The sequence below is a fragment of the Coffea arabica genome, chromosome 3e (genome assembly GCF_036785885.1).
Source record: "Coffea arabica cultivar ET-39 chromosome 3e, Coffea Arabica ET-39 HiFi, whole genome shotgun sequence".
NCBI classification, from domain to species: Eukaryota; Viridiplantae; Streptophyta; class Magnoliopsida; order Gentianales; family Rubiaceae; genus Coffea; species Coffea arabica.
The window spans coordinates 44827394-44845270 of NC_092315.1; the positions used below are offsets into that span (position 1 = coordinate 44827394).

At 35.3% G+C, this 17877-nt stretch overlaps 1 protein-coding gene and 1 pseudogene across 2 annotated transcripts; one reads left to right on the forward strand and one right to left on the reverse strand.

Annotated features, from left to right (window-relative positions):
- The first annotated feature begins 1324 nt into the window (after positions 1-1324).
- Positions 1325-7011, forward strand: LOC140038290 (protein IQ-DOMAIN 13-like). 2 transcript variants are annotated; one of them, XM_072083526.1, is made up of 6 exons: positions 1325-1750; positions 2964-3070; positions 3609-4076; positions 4764-5000; positions 5434-5565; positions 6099-7011. In XM_072083526.1, the coding sequence occupies exons 2-6, from the start codon at positions 2996-2998 to the stop codon at positions 6819-6821; spliced, it is 1635 nt and encodes a 544-aa protein (XP_071939627.1). In that variant the 5' UTR covers positions 1325-1750; positions 2964-2995; the 3' UTR covers positions 6822-7011. The 2 variants fall into 2 exon arrangements, with proteins under 2 accessions (XP_071939627.1, XP_071939626.1); XM_072083525.1 differs by lacking the exon at positions 1325-1750 and adding an exon at positions 2657-2774.
- Positions 7012-9376: 2365 nt separating this feature from the next.
- On the reverse strand, positions 9377-10175 carry LOC113737827 (basic endochitinase-like; annotated as a pseudogene).
- Positions 10176-17877: the final 7702 nt, after the last annotated feature.

Consider the following 17877-nt stretch of genomic DNA (forward strand, 5'->3'; position numbering starts at 1 on the left):
TTCTGACGGACCATCAATTTAGTTTGTGTTTATTATGTAACTCATATGTCAGATAGAATAGAATTTTTCAAAAGTATAATTTTCTTTTACTAAACAGGGTGAAAATTATTAATACGAAGTCCTGTATATTACTAATGATTGAAAGATGAATATCGTAGTTGTTAGACATAATCTTAAATTATGTAACAAATCAAAGTATAATATAATGTGACTCTGCAGGTTAAATTAAAGTTTAAATATATACAAAAATTAGTCGAAACATAACATTTCAGTATTTAAAAAAAAACAAAAATAATAGTCATTTTCTGGAAAAGAAGAAATGTCATAATGATTTTTTGTCTTTTTTTTGGGACACAAAATTAAATTTTGCTTACAATACAAAATTGTTCCTTGGCGCAAAGCCATATTACAGGAGCCAAAGGCATGCCCTGTTTCTTTGGGTTGTCCAAGGAATCTCCAAGGGGCATGTGGGAACTGGGATGCCAAATTTCAGAGAGCCAATACTCCCTCCCAACATGTGGGGGCCAAATGGGATTTTAACTCTCTCTGCTGCAGTCCCTCTCCATTTCTTTACCCTCTACCCATAAAACAGGGGAAAAAAAAAGAAAAGAGGAAGGGGAGCGTCCTTCCACGCTCCAAAATAGTAGTGGGTTTTCCATGCCCTACCCCCTTTTTTATTGTCTAATAAAAATTTATTATGTTGTTAATGTTGGGTTCAACAAATCATCTAATTACAATGCTTCTACTACCTCCCATAATCAACATTTGCCTTGCTCAATTTGGGATGAATCTCTAGACTCTAATGCCCAAATTTTTTTAATGAAATACTAGGATTAGCCTTCTCAAATTAAATAAGTGATCTTCTTGTCGTATTTGATGTGACATTAAAAATTTAGCTGCGATATTATCATTTATAAAATACTTATTAAATTTAAGATTCGAATCTTGTCTTGTGAATTCGCTTTGTGCAAATTTTCACTCATTTTTATATTTTAGTATAATAACATGTTTGTATGGTCCCCTTTATAAAAAAAAATCTTTGAAATATAAAAAAGTTCATTCCAAATTAATTACTACTACAAGAATGATAGCAAGAAATTAAAGAGGGAAGATGGATAGAGTAAAGAAGGTACCTAACAGTTGATTAAATAATTTAAGTGGTGGATTGCTATCCTATCTATCTGCTGTTGTGTGCTGAAAATAGTCTTCCCATCCAAGTAAAGGTAGTTGAAAGGTGGCCAAAGCCATTGAGTGAGAAACTGGCCAACCTCCCTCATCCATCATCCACATTCCACCCACCCCAACCCCCTCCCCCTCCCCTCCCCTTTTTTCACCCCACTGCTCTTCACACTCCATATGCAGCCAATACTAAATGAACCCTTTCATCATCAATGATCAAACAATCCGAAAGTAAAATTATAAAACCACAAAAGTTGTAACAAAAGTGAAGCCCCTCCAAGCAAGAACCAGATTCTCCAAACATAGGGGGGAAAAAAATTAAAGAAAGTAAAGGAGAAGAGTCCTAGTCCTTCCTCCTTCTACTTGTATAATTCTCTCTAGTTAGCCCATTATATTTCTTTTTTTGAACCCAAAAAAGGTATGAGGAAAAGAAGCATGGTATTATGCAGCAGTAAGGCTGAGGTTGGCTGAAATCTTCAAGAATTCTTCTTTCAAAAAATTTTAGAGTACTTTGTTGGTTTTGCAGCTTTTTTCTTCCGAAAGTTTGTGGAAGGTTGGAGAGAATTTTAAGGTAAAATAGCAATAAAAATGTGTTCTTGCTTGCTAATTGTACTTAATTCTGCATGATCTCTCTTGGGATTGTGTCAATTTGGTCAGTATGGTGCAAAAAAGTAAGCTTTTTTAATTGATCTTTGGTAATGGTAGCAGAGCTTACTGTTTTCTTGGTTTCTGGGCAAGTTGGTTTGTTTATTATGTCATAATTGTTGATTTTGTTGACACTTTTGCCTGAAATATGGGCTTCAGTCCGTTGAAATTGGTGAAATTTGCACGTTTAGTTCTGTTATGCCTTGGTTTTTCACCTTTTTGGACTCTTAACTTATATTAATTTGGAAAATGAAAGTAGATAATTTTCCTATATATATAGGGAAGGTTTTACAGGGTTTGTGATATATATCTTTTATGGCTTTGTTTCCCTCTTTTTTTACCTAAGCAAGCTCAAAAACAGACAAAATATTTATATGTCATTTCTCTCTTGTATGTATTCGCTTGGACAGAATTTGGCTTAACTGTGTTCTCTTGTGAATTTTTTTTTAAAAAAAAAAAAATCCAATTTTGGCTTCTATTGAGAGATAGAAAGAACCATGACAATGGATAATTTTATCTATTGCTCGATGTTAACAACTGCAAAGATGTGTGTATATGGAAAATCTCTGTTTTCTCCAACCAATATTTTGCTCCAGAATAGACCTCTCCACATCCCCAAATCCCCCCATCCCTGCCAGGGACCCGCCTCTCTGCTTTTGTTGAGGCCCATTCTGGTTAATTGCCTTAGATCAAGCTGAAGTCCCTTGGTAGACCTTGTGATGGACAATTGCGTGTGCTCTAGCATGTAAAATGTGTTGTTTTGGTCAGAAGAGACTTGGTCAGCTTGACGTTGTCAATGTTTTGACTCATATTCCTTGATTGTGTATCCTGTTGCTTTATTTATTAGATTGTTGGCAAGATAGAGGCTGATATTCTTCGGCTGCAAATGGAAATGTTGGTAAAAAGAAAAGAAAGACCAAGACGAATATCATGTTTTTATTGCTGCATAGGTAAATCGTGGTCTATACATGACAAGGATCAAATACTTTCTTTTCCAGCTTCGTTGTGGAGATGGTTTCTAATTGTATCTTCAAGATGATGACATGCTCTTATTACAAATGAGATTACTTGTGATCTAGAAATTTCTTGATAAGATGAAACTGCAATTAAGCAGTACTAAACCATTCTCTGTGTTTCAGCTTATCCAAGGGAAAACACTGATGCTGGAAATATGGGAAAGAAAGGGAGTTGGTTTTCAGCCATCAAGAAAGTTTTCTCATCCAGCTCCAAGGAGAAGCCTAATGATGTAAGTGGGTCTTTTCTCAAGATAAGCAGATTTCTCCTTTCTAGTATTTCCTGTCAAAGCCAAAAGCATGGTGTGCATAATGGCTCCTAGTCTGATGGAGAACATAAAATTGCTTCACAGGAGGACTAATAAGTTGCTAGTGGCATAAGTGAAACTATGTTCGATTGGATTTAGGCTTTGAATTGATAATATTGAGAAAATGCAACAGTTTGTCAGGAGGTATTCTCTTGTTATATCTTGAAAAGCTAATTGGGTAATGCATTATCATTTTGGTCGCCAACAAAATGAAAATGTACAGTTATGTTCCATTTTCTGGTGCTTGATCCCAGATTTAGTAAAAACTTTACTGAAAGAAATAAAAAGTTTTGTGGTAGCTCAGAGCTAGCTCAGTTAGGTAAGAGCAGCTTTAGCTGAGGTATATGACTCATGTTTATACTTCGTATCTTTCCCTACACCACTCAATTGGCTTGAAACAATCATGAATGTAAGAAAGCGCTTGTCTTCTAAGTGATTTACAAGCTTGCTTCGACTGTTGCAGGGAACAGATAAGAAAAGTTCGAAGGAAAAGAAGAAGGGACGAGGTAAATTGAAGCATGGAGAGAACAGATCATTAATTCCCCTCTTCAGGGAACCAAGTAGCATTGAGAAAATCCTTGGTGAAGCAGATGAATTATTTATCAGACCTACTACATCTTCTGAAATTCCGAGAACACCACCAGCATTACCTGTGAGGCCAGTTTCTCCACGAGTCTCTTCACCTAAAGCTGCTTCTCCCAGGGTTACTTCTCCCAGGGCTGCTTCTCCAAAGGTTTCTTCTCCTAGGGCTCCATCCCAAAGAGTGGCTTCCCCTAGGCCAGCTCCTCCTCGTGCTGCTTCGCCAAGGGGTGCTTCTCCTGTGGTACCCCAAATCCGCAGGGAAACCAACTATGTTTACAGGCCTGAACCTACGTCGAAAAACCTTCACCTTGCAGCCACCAAGATCCAGGCAGCTTATAGAGGCTACATGGTAATTTTTCAATTTAATCGGAATTTGAACTGTTTGTTCCCCTGCTATCAGAAGAATTGAACTATTTGTCTGTGTCCCAAATTTGAAATAATTTAATTGCATTCGGTCATTAAATTTTCATGGTAGCTTCAAGAATGCAGATAGAATTGGAGAAAGCCATGATTTTCCACAATCTAGTAGGACAATGTGTTCAATGCTCATGCTATTCAATAGTTTACTTGTTTTAGTAGCCTATGGTCAGTACTGGACATGAGTTCTGTCTAGCGTATAACTTGCAAAGCTAGATCTCAAGAAACATTGCTTGTGTTTGATTTAGTTATTCTGGCATTTATCTGGAATAGTTTTGCCTTAAACCAAAGGGGAAATATCATTCCACTTGATTACAGTACAAAAACCATCAGGACATACTATATAGCCTCATGACATTGTGAACAATTATGAAGCACATTGTGAACAATTATGAAGCATAAATTGAAGTACTGTGTGCTTTCTGACCTCTCCCTAAAAAAGTTTTCCACGTGCCACTGTGATGTAGAGTGCAACACTTTGTTTTCTACCCAGTTTTCTTTTTTTATGTCTACTGAAATTTTTTTTTTTTTGGGGTGTATCTAAATTTGCCTCTTGAGCATTCTTACTTTGTAACATATTCTAATAGGAATAAGATCACAAAACAATTTTGTTATATAGGCAAGGAGAAGTTTCAGAGCTTTGAGGGGGTTAGTGAGGCTTCAAGGTGTGGTGAGAGGCCAGAATGTGAAGCGACAGACCATGAATGCCATGAAACAGATGCAGCTTTTGGTTAGAGTTCAAACACAAATTCAGTCACGCAGAATTCAAATGTTGGAAAACCAGGCAATGCAGCGCCAATCTTGTAAGAATGACAAGGAAGCAGAGAGTACACTGAGCAAATGCACCTTGAACCAGGTAGTGAAAGTCATATATATGGACAGAGTCTTCATTTTCCCTTTCTTTAGATGGCAACTCATTATGAATTGTTTACATTGTTTCTTTAAACTAGTCAATTATAAGTTTCATAACATCAGTATGTGTTCCTTTATGCTTCAGTCCATTTTGATGTTGTATCTAATGATCTGCTTCAAGAGAACTTACTACAAAGCAAAACTATGAAAGTTTTGTCGTTTGCTGAACATGTATTACCAACCCATGACTGGTTATACAAAGAGCTGCTTACCTTTGCAAATTATGCCTTTGCAAATTATGCTGCGTCTTTTATTCTGTGTGGACCGGTGTTGAATGATACCATTTACAAAATGGACGTGTGGCTCTGTGATAGACTTCCATTTTTATATACTTCTTCTTACTTGGTTGTATCATTAAAGAATTGTACTTGGTTTAGTCTGAGGCAGGTAACAATGAAGATTGGGATGATAGCTTACTAACTAAAGAGGAAGTTGAAGCAAGGCTCCGGAAGAGAGTAGAGGCAGTCATCAAGAGAGAGAGAGCTATGGCCTATGCATACTCTCACCAGGTGCAGTTGGCTTTCCTAGTTACAACATAATTAGATTTATTTTCCCCTCAATTCCCTTTTGGAATTGTAGTCAACTATTTATAATGCGGCTTTGGTTTTGTTTGGTGTGGGGGGGGGGGGGGGGGGGGATATGTTACAATTCAAATTTGCTTCTGCTACTCCCAAGTCCATTTCTATAGCTTTTTTCAACTTTTTATTCTTGCTAGTATGTATTGTCAAGTTATTCATTGAAATTAGACTTTAGAATCATGGATTCCAAATAATAGACTGGACAAGAGACCAGAATAACTGTTAATTTAGTTGGAATGCTGAGCTTGTAAATGGACACCCTATCACATGAACTTGCATGCTTTAGAAAGGATGAAGATGTGCAACTCTAGTATGTAAATAAGGATAAATCTGCTCAGTGGGTCAACTATTTTTAACTTTAATACAAGATTAATTGATAGACGTCAAATTGCAGGAAGTAATCAATATCCAGGTGTTAAATTTCTAAATTTCGTAATCCATTTCCTCCTCCCTTTGTGCATCAGTTGTGGAAAGCAAATCCAAGGTCATCTCAAGCAGCTCTTGACATCAGATCCAATGGGTTCCCATGGTGGTGGAATTGGTTAGAACGTCAGCTTCCTCCAGCAAATCCTTCAGAGAACCAATCTGTTGCCAAGAATGTTCATCTAACACCTCCGAGGCCAATTTCAGAGTACAAGCGTAGTCCGCGACCTCAAGCAAGCAACTATAAGCATCATAATTATGCTTTTGACAATCATGAATCAGTGACACCAAGGTCATCGAAATCAGCTGTCCCAGGTAGAGGCAAGCAGTTTCACACTCCAACGAGAACACCACCACCAAACAGCTCAGGTCTTATGAAATATACAAGACCAAGAGCCAGTGCAGCTGAATCTGCTTTTGATCTTCCAATGAATGATACTGATAGTCTTACTAGCTGTCCACCTTTTTCTGTTCCAAATTACATGGCACCTACTGTCTCGGCCAAAGCCAAAGTGAGAGCAAGTAGCAATCCAAAGGAGAGACTTCCTGGTACTCCAGGAAATGACTCAAAGAGACGATTTTCGTTTCCTTTGACTCCAAATATAGGTTCTTTCAAGTGGAACAAAGCATCTAGCAAAGAAGCTACTTCTCAGAAGGTACTGGAGAAACATGAATCGATGAGATCTATTGGAGACGTAAGTGTGGAATCAACAGTTTCTATGCCAGCTATAGTTGGGAGGAAGCCTTTTAACAGATTTGTGTGATTGGTTTTATTGTAAGTTCTTTGTTTGTTAACATTCATATTAACTTCTTCTTGAGGCTGTTTTCCTTTCATTTTATTCATACGAGTGTACGGGGTGATGATATTCTTCATTATAGGATACTAATGTACGACAATAAATAAACTATAGGAAATGATGGTTTGAATGTAGATGATTTATCTTGTGAGGGTTATATCTTCTTCTTTCTCAATGATGACTACCAAAATACCCTTACCACCCACCTCCTCCCCCTCTTTAAGTCAAAGGAAGAGATTAAGATTGAACTGGTAAAAGTGGGATCAATTTTGTAACGTTTACATGCGCCATCTATATTCAGACGTATCTCGCTCTAATTTCTGGGTGACAGGACCTAATGGATCAACCAGCTTTAAATGTTATTTGTGACGGGCAACATTTAGGTGTTATTCATAGCTAAACAAGATCCTACCTAGATTATGTCATATCACATAAGCAGCAGTCATTCAGTTTAGATTCCGTAAGAAAACCAATATGTCTTCTTGGCAGCAAAAGAAAATGCAACATGTATGAATCAATTTGATGAACAACAGGTACAGTTTGATAATGCTATTAATAGTGTAATAAGAGCTTTCTGAATTATTCAACTGTGGTGTACTTTAGATCTCAGAAGGAGCTAGGATCTTATGAAGTTGATCAGTCAGAAAAGCATCTTCTTGGCTTTGCTCAACAAATGCCACACTTTAGGCTCAATTCTAGGGATGGCAACGGGGCGGGGTTGGGGCGGGGGACCTCTCCCCCACCCCCCGCCCCGTTGCCTATTAATTCCCCCCGACCCCCGCCTCCCACTCCCCCCGCCCCGCCCCGCTTCCCCCGCCGCGGTGTTAATAAAATTGTCCTCGCGGGGTTAATAAAATTTTATTATAGTTAAATTTTAATAAATAATCAAGTACTAAAATATCAACACATCATCAAGTTATTATTCATTGTAATTTTACAATTGAAACTCATAAAAACAATCAAACAAAAGTTATTTGAATACAATCCAACATGATGAAATAAATACAACTAAAATAGTCAAGTTTTCACTTTTGGTACAAATACAATCACTAATTCATTATTGTGTTTGTGTTTTTTTTTTTTAAAAAAGTATTATTCTATTAAGTGTGATTAGAAATTTAGTATAAATGTATTAGTAAATTTAGTATAACTAATTAATAAATTCTATTAGTAGACATGTCTAATTATTCATATAATTGATAATATCAATTATATTACATACACTAATTTACATTATATAATATATCTAACTAATAATATCATTATCATAAGTTTATAACTAATTAAATTACATATTATATATATTTATTTATATGTATATATACTTTTTTTTTTGCGGGTGGCGGGGCGGGGGAGGGAAAAAATTCCCCCCCACCCCCGCCCCAACCCCCGCGGGGCGGTTGCCCGCGGTACCCGTCCCCATTGCCATCCCTACTCAATTCTACTAAAAAACGAGTACAATTTGATCACTGTAGCTGGTGTTACAGTATAAGCCTTCTGCACCATACACCATACATATTGTGGTGCTTTAGATCTCACAGGATAACCTGGATCCTACCTAAAATTGGTTCTGTTTCTTATGAACTAACTTGTATTGTTAAGCAGACGCTACTCTGAAGTAATTTGATAAGGTAAGAAGTACAATTAACTTGTTGCAGCTGGTCTTAATGTAAGCTATCTGCAACCATTTTGCATTAGATCTTATATGAAAACTAGGATCCAGCCTGGATTGTCGTAGAAAATTATTCTGCATGGTATCTTCTTGGCTTTGCGATGCTAATGCTAGCACATTCAGAACAATTTGATCACCCTAACAGGTTTCAAACTTAAAATCAACAATCAGAACAAGTGACGCTTATGTTCTTGGTATTTTGGACTGAAGTAGGACTCTGCTTTTACCAGAATTCTTCCAACAAGAAAAACTGAAGCGAAGGGAAACCCTAGTTTGTTGAAGTAAGCAATTGGTAAAACCTCTGGATGTTATCATCAAATCTACAGAGCAACAATTTCCTGTTATGAGTATAATGGATATCAGTGTGCTAATTAAATGACTAGTTTAGTGCCGTTCTTCAAGCAACTCTCTATAAAACAATGTGGAATGCCAAATGCAAATTAATAAACAACTGCAGAAAAGGTACCTCTCGAAAAAATGACTTGTGCTATTTAGTTCTCAATGGTTGGAATAGGTTGTCATTTATGCAAGAGTTTCTGTTTCCAGGGGATCATACTTGAATTGGATGAAATTTTGTGAAATTGAAGAAATCTCATTATGATGAAGTCAATATTAATTTGACAGGTTGGAAAACTCTAGGCCCTCTCAAGCTCTAGTAATTTGCTAAAATGCTAACAACTTTGCTACATTGTAAAAGTAGAAATTACCTTTTATGATCAAGGTTCTTATTAAAGGTTAAAGGCACACACAGAAGTTTAGGCTTTATTTGACTGATACAAACATGGTTAAAGGCACATAGGGTGCTCTGTTTAGGCCTTATTCAACTGATTCTAACATGGCTCCGCACACTTTAGACACTCCTCTTCACAGAGGAACTATATCCAGTCTGTCTATCATAATATCGATTCCTAAGCATTTGGCAAATTTCAGAACCTGTGATGTTAGTACTTGCTTTGGGACATAACCATTTCCAGCATCTGCCTTTGCCTTTGAAGCTGGAGGACCAATGAAAAACTCCCTTGCCTGTGCTGAAGATGTCCGTTGCTTCCATGAGTTTTTGTAGTCGTCTGGATTGCCAGAGTTGAACTCACCAGTCACCAAATGGGATTGTTGTAGAACTGGATCCATACATTGCCTAGCTTCCGATCAGGGAAAATACATTGTGGTGCTGCAGTTAAGTAATCTTTTTTACCTTGTTGGCTGTAAGTAGACAATCGTTGAGCCATAGCAGCATAATGAGTTTTGCCTTGATCAATGTCAAAGTCTATACCATCTAAAACAGCATCACATAGTGGTCTGAAATTTGCTTGACCAGCTAAAAAATGATGCCACAAGTAATCAGCCAATTTCTGGGCATCATCAGGTGATGATAAAGAATAGCTCCTACCGCTACCACCAATTGATACCATGACCTTAATTCCTCTATTTTGACAAAGGCGAATGCTATTGCTCAATTTTGGGCAGCCAACAGATGATGGCGTACAATGACCAGCTAAGTTGAGGAGTTTGGCCATGGCCAAATTTTGAGAGGAAGGCTATGTTTACAATCTCATACAGTCCAGATCACAAGTCTCCCACAAGGTGCCTTCCCTCGAGTCTTGGCCCGAATAGACCACAATCTTTCCAGATTGTGATTTCAGAATCAGGGAAAAGATCACATAGACACAACAGAAAGGGAGAAAAGTGTTTTAAGCTCATCTTTGGTTTAAACAGCTCTCTCTGTAGGCTGCAATGTGACTAAGAAACTGAGCATCTGTTTTATAGGTGCAAAAACGCTTGACAAGAAAGCTGTAAAAATAAAAAAATTGGCACTCGCAAAGATGCTTCACTAGAAAGTTGGAAAACCAAAACGTTTGTACTTGACTTGCACTTGACTTGTAGTCGACTTAACTAAGATGCAGCCATCGTTTCACATGATCAGCTCAAGAACTAATCTGCCTCTTTCTTCTCTTGCAGCCATGGTTCAAAGTCGCGCTCGCAGTTGGGGTTGCGGCCTGAACTATTCCACATCGGTTTCGACACATCGGTCGCGGCGAATTTTTAAAATATTTAATATTCTAAAAATTGTAAAAAATATGATAAACAAAAATAATTAAAAAATTAGCAAAAATAATAAAAATTCGAGTTGATTCGGGATGATTTGGAGTGACTCGGTGTGACTCAGCCGTTTCAACCCTTCACGGTGACGTCTCGGCGAGTCAAGTATCTCGAAATCGTATCGTCCCGGTATCGTCTCGGACCTCCCGAGATGGTGATGACTCGGCCGAGTCGTCATCAACTCGGCCGGTTCAACCATGCTTGCAGCTGCACTACGCCAACGGTTCTGCATTTTTGTCCGCTGATTTAAGTATGATTTCAACCACGCATGAAAACATCGTACATGATCTATCTATTGTATCTGGAAAGACTGCTACTTCTTTCTCCCCTTTTTCTTTTACCAAGACAGATCTTTATATGCAGTAAAATTACCAAAAACAAATCATCCTTCGAAAGTGTAACTAGCAACAACTGATTTATGTTATATCCATTGTTGGTTCCTGAAACGTTAATTGTAAGTCTTTATACCGTTTTAAGGCGGGATGAACAGCAGTCGCTAATAAGTAAGATAGTCGATACATTTTGATTTGCTTATTTTTATGGAAAGGTTTACAGTACAGTACTCACCGCTGTACATTGGATATCTATGATGTCGGGTTTAGTTCATTAATCTCCAAAAATCGCACGGATAGTTATTATTTCAAATTATTTGTTTCCATCTTGTTTTGATGCAATAATTATGCATCCATCGAATTCATGTCATCTCTCTAGTCTTCTTCTTTTAGCCACCTATCCAGTTATAATTAGGGGTGCAAACATAGTGAATCGCTCGTCAGTAACTTGAGTTCGAGTTTGACATGAGTTTGGTCAACATTGATCTCAAATTGAGTTCGACTTCAACTTGGACAATTCGAACTCAAAAATATTCAGTTCGTTAGCTCGCGAATCGGTTTAATCATATATATATATATTAATAATAAAATTACATATATATTACTAATATTTTATTATTTGTTAAGAAAAATTATTTTTCAAACTTGAGTTCAAACTTTATATTTTGAACTCGTCAAGCTCGAGATTCATAAAAATAAGTTAAAGTTCGGCTCAATTAGGCTAAATTTCGATTTGACTTGACTCGTTTACACCCCTAGTTATAATTCATTATATATTTCCATCGCATGGTTTCCAGCAAGTTGTTAACAATTCGACTAACACTAAAAATCTTATCAAAGAAACCTCCTATAATCTCATTAAAAAAAACTAATAAATAAAGTGTTAAGATTACCTCCATTGTGAAGCAACTAAAACTGATTCTTTCTTTTCTTTCCCTCTCCTTAGTCTGGCATAAGTTTTCTCCGTCACTTTTCTTTTGATCGTCTAAAGAATAAAATGAGTCTATAAGTTTATTCTCTTAATTAAATGAACTCAAATTACACTTAAATTTTATTTATATGACTTTATATGACTTTATATTCAATTAATTGCACAATAAACACCTATTATATATAGGTTAGGGACCAAAATTGCAACTTAGGGGGGCCAAGTATTTCATGCTACCCTCCTTACAGACAGTTTCGAAACTCAACTAAGATAATCCTGCAAGTTTGACAAAATTTTGATGTACAAATAATTACCTATGACCACAAGGCATTAATCTTACGACACTTATACTAGCTTCCTCTCTAGGCTGAGTTGCCTGACTAAGAAACTGAGCATCACTATTATAGGTGCGACGACGTAAGCTTGAATAGAAAGTAGGAAAAAAACAAAAAGTAGGCAGTTGACTTGCAAGCTAGCTGTACTAGAAAATCTGGAAAAACCAAAAATTACTTGGCACTGAGGTGACTTCCTTAATTACTAGTTTACTACACAATTAGCTAACGTAATGTGCCTTTTACTTTTCTTGCAGCTGCATTACGCTGAGAATTTTGCTTATTTTTCCACTAATTTTTTTTATTTTTAAAGATTTCAGCCACCAACGGTGAGATCTTACATGATCTACTGAGTGTAGCTGGAAGGACTGCTAGTACGTTTTCCATTTCCTTTTTCTGTGACCAAGACAGATCTCAGCATGCAGTGTAAATCCTTAAAGAATAACTAGTCACAAATGATTAACAAAACTTGAACTTAGGAGGTGTTTCATTTGCACTTCGGAATCGGCATCTGAATTGGAATGATAGGGAAATGAAGTGGGGAATGATATCATGATGAACATATTTTTCAGACAAACTCCACTTTGCACCTTTAAATTTGTATCACTTTTTCACTTTGCATTCTAAATTTTACTTTTGGATATTTTGCACCATAAATTTCTCAATTTTGTTGCATTTATGTCCAATCAATAACAATGTTAGCAAGATTAACGGATATAGAGAACTCTGGAAATCAATGATAATTTGCTGAAAATAGTCTAAAGGAGCTAAGATATCACTTTTACAACAAAATGATATATTGACATTAATTTGCACTGTCTTTTATTGTATAAATTTTGATAACAATGCTAATGTTTAGGACAAACAAATCAATGATCATATACCAAAAGTAATCAACAGGAACCAATAACGTCTGCAATTAGAATAAAACGATATATTGTCATTAATTTGTACCATAATTTATCTCGTTAATTTTGCTAATGTTGTTATCGATTGGATTTAAATGAGACAAACTTGATAATTTAGGTGTAAAGTATCTAAAATTGAAAGTATAGGATGCAAAGTGTTTAAAATAAAGTTTAGAGTGCAAAATAAGAAAGTGGTACAAGTTTAGTAGTGCAAAGTGAAATTAGTCCTATTCTTCAGTTAGCGTTAGATTTTAGAGTCGGTTTGGAAGATGCATAAGCAGAGCATTGTCCTGTAAATTGTACGGAGTGCTGGTTGAGTGGATGGTTGCTTATTCTGAAACATGGCTTTATACCAATGTTTTGAAAACGGACCGGACCGGCCGGTTCGACCGATTGAACCGCGAACCGGCCATGGCACCGGTCCAGTTCAATGCTATAGTTGACTTTGTCAGAAAAACCGGTCAAGAATCGGTCGAACTGTAAAAACCGTCATTGATTTTTTTTTTTTTGTAACTATCAAGATTCGAACTCAAGACCTTTGTAATAGAAGACCAATGTATTAACCGTTACACCATCGCATCTTATTAGTTTTTTTTGATAACTTATTTATATAAAGCAAACACTCATATTTCTTTTTTCCATTTTTCTTACAAAATCTCATCCTCTCATGACTCTTTCTTTTTAATTTTCAACTCTCTCTCTCTCTCTCTCTCTCTATCCTCTTTTCTTTTGTCACTCCCTTTTTAATCAAACCTCTTTATTTTTAATTTATTGATGTTTTCTTCTATCTTTTAATTTTGTTTTTGTCCATTAAATTGAAAAAAGTTAAAAAAGATTTATTTTTTTAACCCAAATTATTTAATGCCACAACCACTCACTTTTATCTCATTTTTTGTTTCTTGTCAAGTTTACATTTCTATTTTCGATTTTCTTGACTACCTTTGAACTCCAAACTTCTTAAATTGCAATTTCTAAATCCCAAAACGTAGAATAAAATTTAAGTTCACAATATCTAAATTCTCATAGACGTGAATTTTGTATAATTTCAAAATATTGTGATATTTTTGGGTTGGATTTAGATATAATTGAAATTGAGATGAAATTTATTTGTTTTAACTTATAATTTAAAAATTTATTTTTAAAAATCCAAGTTATTAAAAAATAGTAAACTTTTCATCATATAAAGTATTAAATTAGTCCATTACATGTCTTATTTTGTACATATATATATTTATATAAATTATTTTTTAAAAAATTCATTGAATCGAGGTTGAATCGGTTCGACCGGTTGAACCTCGACCCTTTCACTTCACCGGTTCAATTAACAGTCCGGTTTTTAAAACATTGCTTTATACCATAAACCGTTCCAAGAATGTAAGTTATATGGACTTGGTTGAGACGTACATAGCAAATTATACCAAAAGCAGGTTTAACCAGACACTATATACCTCCACATACAAAACTGGAAAATGAATAAGAAAATTCAAAGATATGTGGAAGAGATAAAATTGTAGAATGTCAGCTTTCAAAATTACATGTACCAGGAGAATAATGCTGCAATTCTACAGAATAATCTTATTTCTCTCTCCCCACTAAAAAAATAAAAATAAAAAAACCACATTTCAATTCTGAAGCACATTTGAGTTGTTTCAATGAATGTATCATTTTTGGATTATGATAGTTTCAGAAACCTCCCTTGAGATTTTTAACAATTTCACTTAGTACCTCTTAGATTTCAAAAATTACACCTACCTCCCTTACCCATTTAAAATGACAATACGAATCTTAATATTTTAATAAAACTCCCTTGTTTTCATGTTTATACAAGGGATGGATTTTATAATTTTTTCCTTTTTTCTTCTTATTCGTTTCTCTTATATTTCATTAAAAATATAGAAGAACAACGAATGTTGTCTCTAACCTCTATCCCAATCAAATGTTAAACTAGTAATATTTTTTTGGTAACTTTTAATATCATCCAATTTTTTGTTAGCTCTTTTTTTTGTATCAAAATCAATAATAAATAAATAAATAACTAAAACAAATGGCTAAAAATCAGTACCAAACTATGGTAGTTCCATTATTGCACTAATCCATAAACTTTTCTTTAAAAAAAACTAGTCCATAAATTTAAAAACAAACGACAACACTATCTTCTCGATTTTAGAAAGAATCTATATCCCTAATAAAAAAATATGAAAATAGCCTATTATAGAAAAAGATTTATTGTTATAATCAAACAAAAAATATTGGCATAAAAAAATGACACTCATTCCTTTTATAATTGTGCCAAATTACTTTACAATTGTTTAGAAGAATAAATTAAATATTATAAGATAAGGGCATTTTAGAATATTCACTAAAATTTTGACCTATTTTAAGTTTTGGTTACCCAAGTGTCAAATCAAGGGAGGTAAGTGTAAATTTTAAAACTTTGAGGGAACTAAATGAATAGTCAGAGATCTTAGGGGACATTTATGAAATTATTCCTTTATTTGACATAAACTATTAATACTTCACGTGATTTGTATGTGGTTATGTTATCTGAAATTCATTCTTTTATCAAATATTGATTGTCAATGTCATATTACAATATTTGCATTTGAACTAAATAATTTTTTAATAGTTTCTTTTAATGTTTTAAATTTTTTAACAATTGATTGTTTTAATTTTTTCAACAATTGATTGTTTAAAAGTCATAGGTCTAAAAATTTTCAAACTTCTCTAGACTATGAGGATAATTAATAGTTTGAACTTTGACACACAAATACTAATAGTATCATAATTTATCAAGTTCATTTTAGATTCACAATATCATTACGTTTATTAAATCATAAAATTATAGTTTGTTATACACAAAACAACGATGTTAAAAGTCATACAAGGGAACAACAAACAATGTTTACATATAGTAAAGGCTTAAATTGTAAATCAATTTCTAGAGTGATTTTAGAGCAAATTAATTGGCCTTTCAATTCATGCCATTCCTGGCTACTGGTTACGATGTGTAATCTTTGGATTGAAAGTAAAACTCATTAAGTCTATGATGAATTATTGAAAAATAAAATATAACCAAAATACCAAGGACTTTGCCACAATAATAGATATTTTAAATGGTATATATATTATTTATACCTCTATCTACTTTTTTGGCTAAGTGAAAAATTAAAACAATGTTAGTAAAATGGGGTTATAGTTTTTTCTTTTTTCGGGACTTGGGTGGCTAGAAAGGGTCTCAAGGATCTCAGTGGCTCTTTTAGCTCTGTTACTCCTGTTGGCATGCTCAAACTCATCTTGGCTAGCTTATCAGTTCTTGAGTGACTCTCCCTCCACGAATAAGTTACCTTGCATTCTCTCTTTTTTTGTCGAAACGATAAGATGATCTCATTGCTTTGATGGTAAAAAATTACAAGTGCGAGCAACGGCTCGAACGAAACTCTACAAACTAGTGTTCAAAGACACTGAGGAAGCTGTCGCTCCTCATCCACAATAATGCTTAAAGCATCAACACTCAGTTTTTTACTGACTATCATATTTTCTTCCCTATACAAAACAAAAGAGCACATGCAAAACAATCTCTGTAACTGAGAGATGTCTTCAAGTACTGTTGCCATTTTGCTGTCCGTTGGGCTCTGATGTTTTAATTGTCTCCACAGTTCCTTGTTACAAAACCTCAGCTTAAGATTGCTCCACTTGCGTTGTACAGCTTTACACAACACCAGTTTCAGTGCCAGAGCTTCATCTAGGATTTTGTTTCCAGAACTAATGTCTTTCAGTGCCCACCCTATCATCGTGTTACTTTCAAAAAGCTTAACTGTGACTCCAATTCCCGCAAATAGCTGCCCTTGCTTCGTGGTTGTAGTCACCTCCATTAGCACTTCTCCTTCATTTACATAATTCTGATCCTGAGCATCTTGCCTAGGGACTGTTTCTTCTGTGCTCTCTCCTTTCTCTTTGTGCTCTATCTGCTGCTGCTCTAACCATTCCGAATGTGCTTTCCTTATAGAAGACATCTCAATCTGTCCTGCGCCATCCCAATTAAATTGAAGTGTGGGCTTTTTCGATTCACTTCATTAATCAGCTGAATGCCCACTCTGGAATTTGATTATATTATCACTTTTTTCACACCCTTCTCCCATGCTAGATCAAGGCCATGAATTATTGCCCAAAGCTCCGCTGCAATGTTACTGGCTATTTTAATATTTACTGCAAATCCACCTATCCAACAGCCTGAATCATCCTTTAGCAAACCTCCTGTACCTGCCTTCCTAGGATTTCTTGCTGATGCCCCATCCACGTTTAACTTAGTCCACCCACTTGGAGGTTTTTCCCATCCAATGAATCTTAGTTCTTTTTGGCCTTCAGGCAGTATATTTGTTTTAGAGTTCTGCACCTGTCTTGTCTGGTCCCTGATCCTTAAAATAAAATTCTAAATGAAATTCTCCAGACTCAGCATTGTTTCTTGACGTAGTGCATAATACTCCATCTGCTGAAACATGATTTGCCAATTAAGTTCCTCATCTATTCCCCAATTTTGCCCTTTCAAGTTCCAATCAATCCATTCCTGTATACTTCCCCCTTTGGTTAAAATCTATCTAGTGCTTGGGGTGTACTAATTTTTTCCATGCCTCTGCCACCCATGTGCTTGGAGTGTACTAGTCTTATATATATTTTGATAGTATATACACTAGAACCTGCATAACATAAAAAAAAATGAAATGGAGATTTAAATGGAAACTATAAAGATGACCAAA

Coding starts and splice junctions, on each gene's coding strand:
- LOC140038290 (XM_072083525.1), top strand. CDS start 2,711: ATGGAAATGTTGGTAAAAAGAAAAGAAAGACCAAGACGAATATCATGT. Junction 3,071..3,608: donor CCAAGGAGAAGCCTAATGAT/GTAAGTGGGTCT, acceptor CGACTGTTGCAG/GGAACAGATAAGAAAAGTTC. Junction 5,001..5,433: donor GCAAATGCACCTTGAACCAG/GTAGTGAAAGTC, acceptor TACTTGGTTTAG/TCTGAGGCAGGTAACAATGA.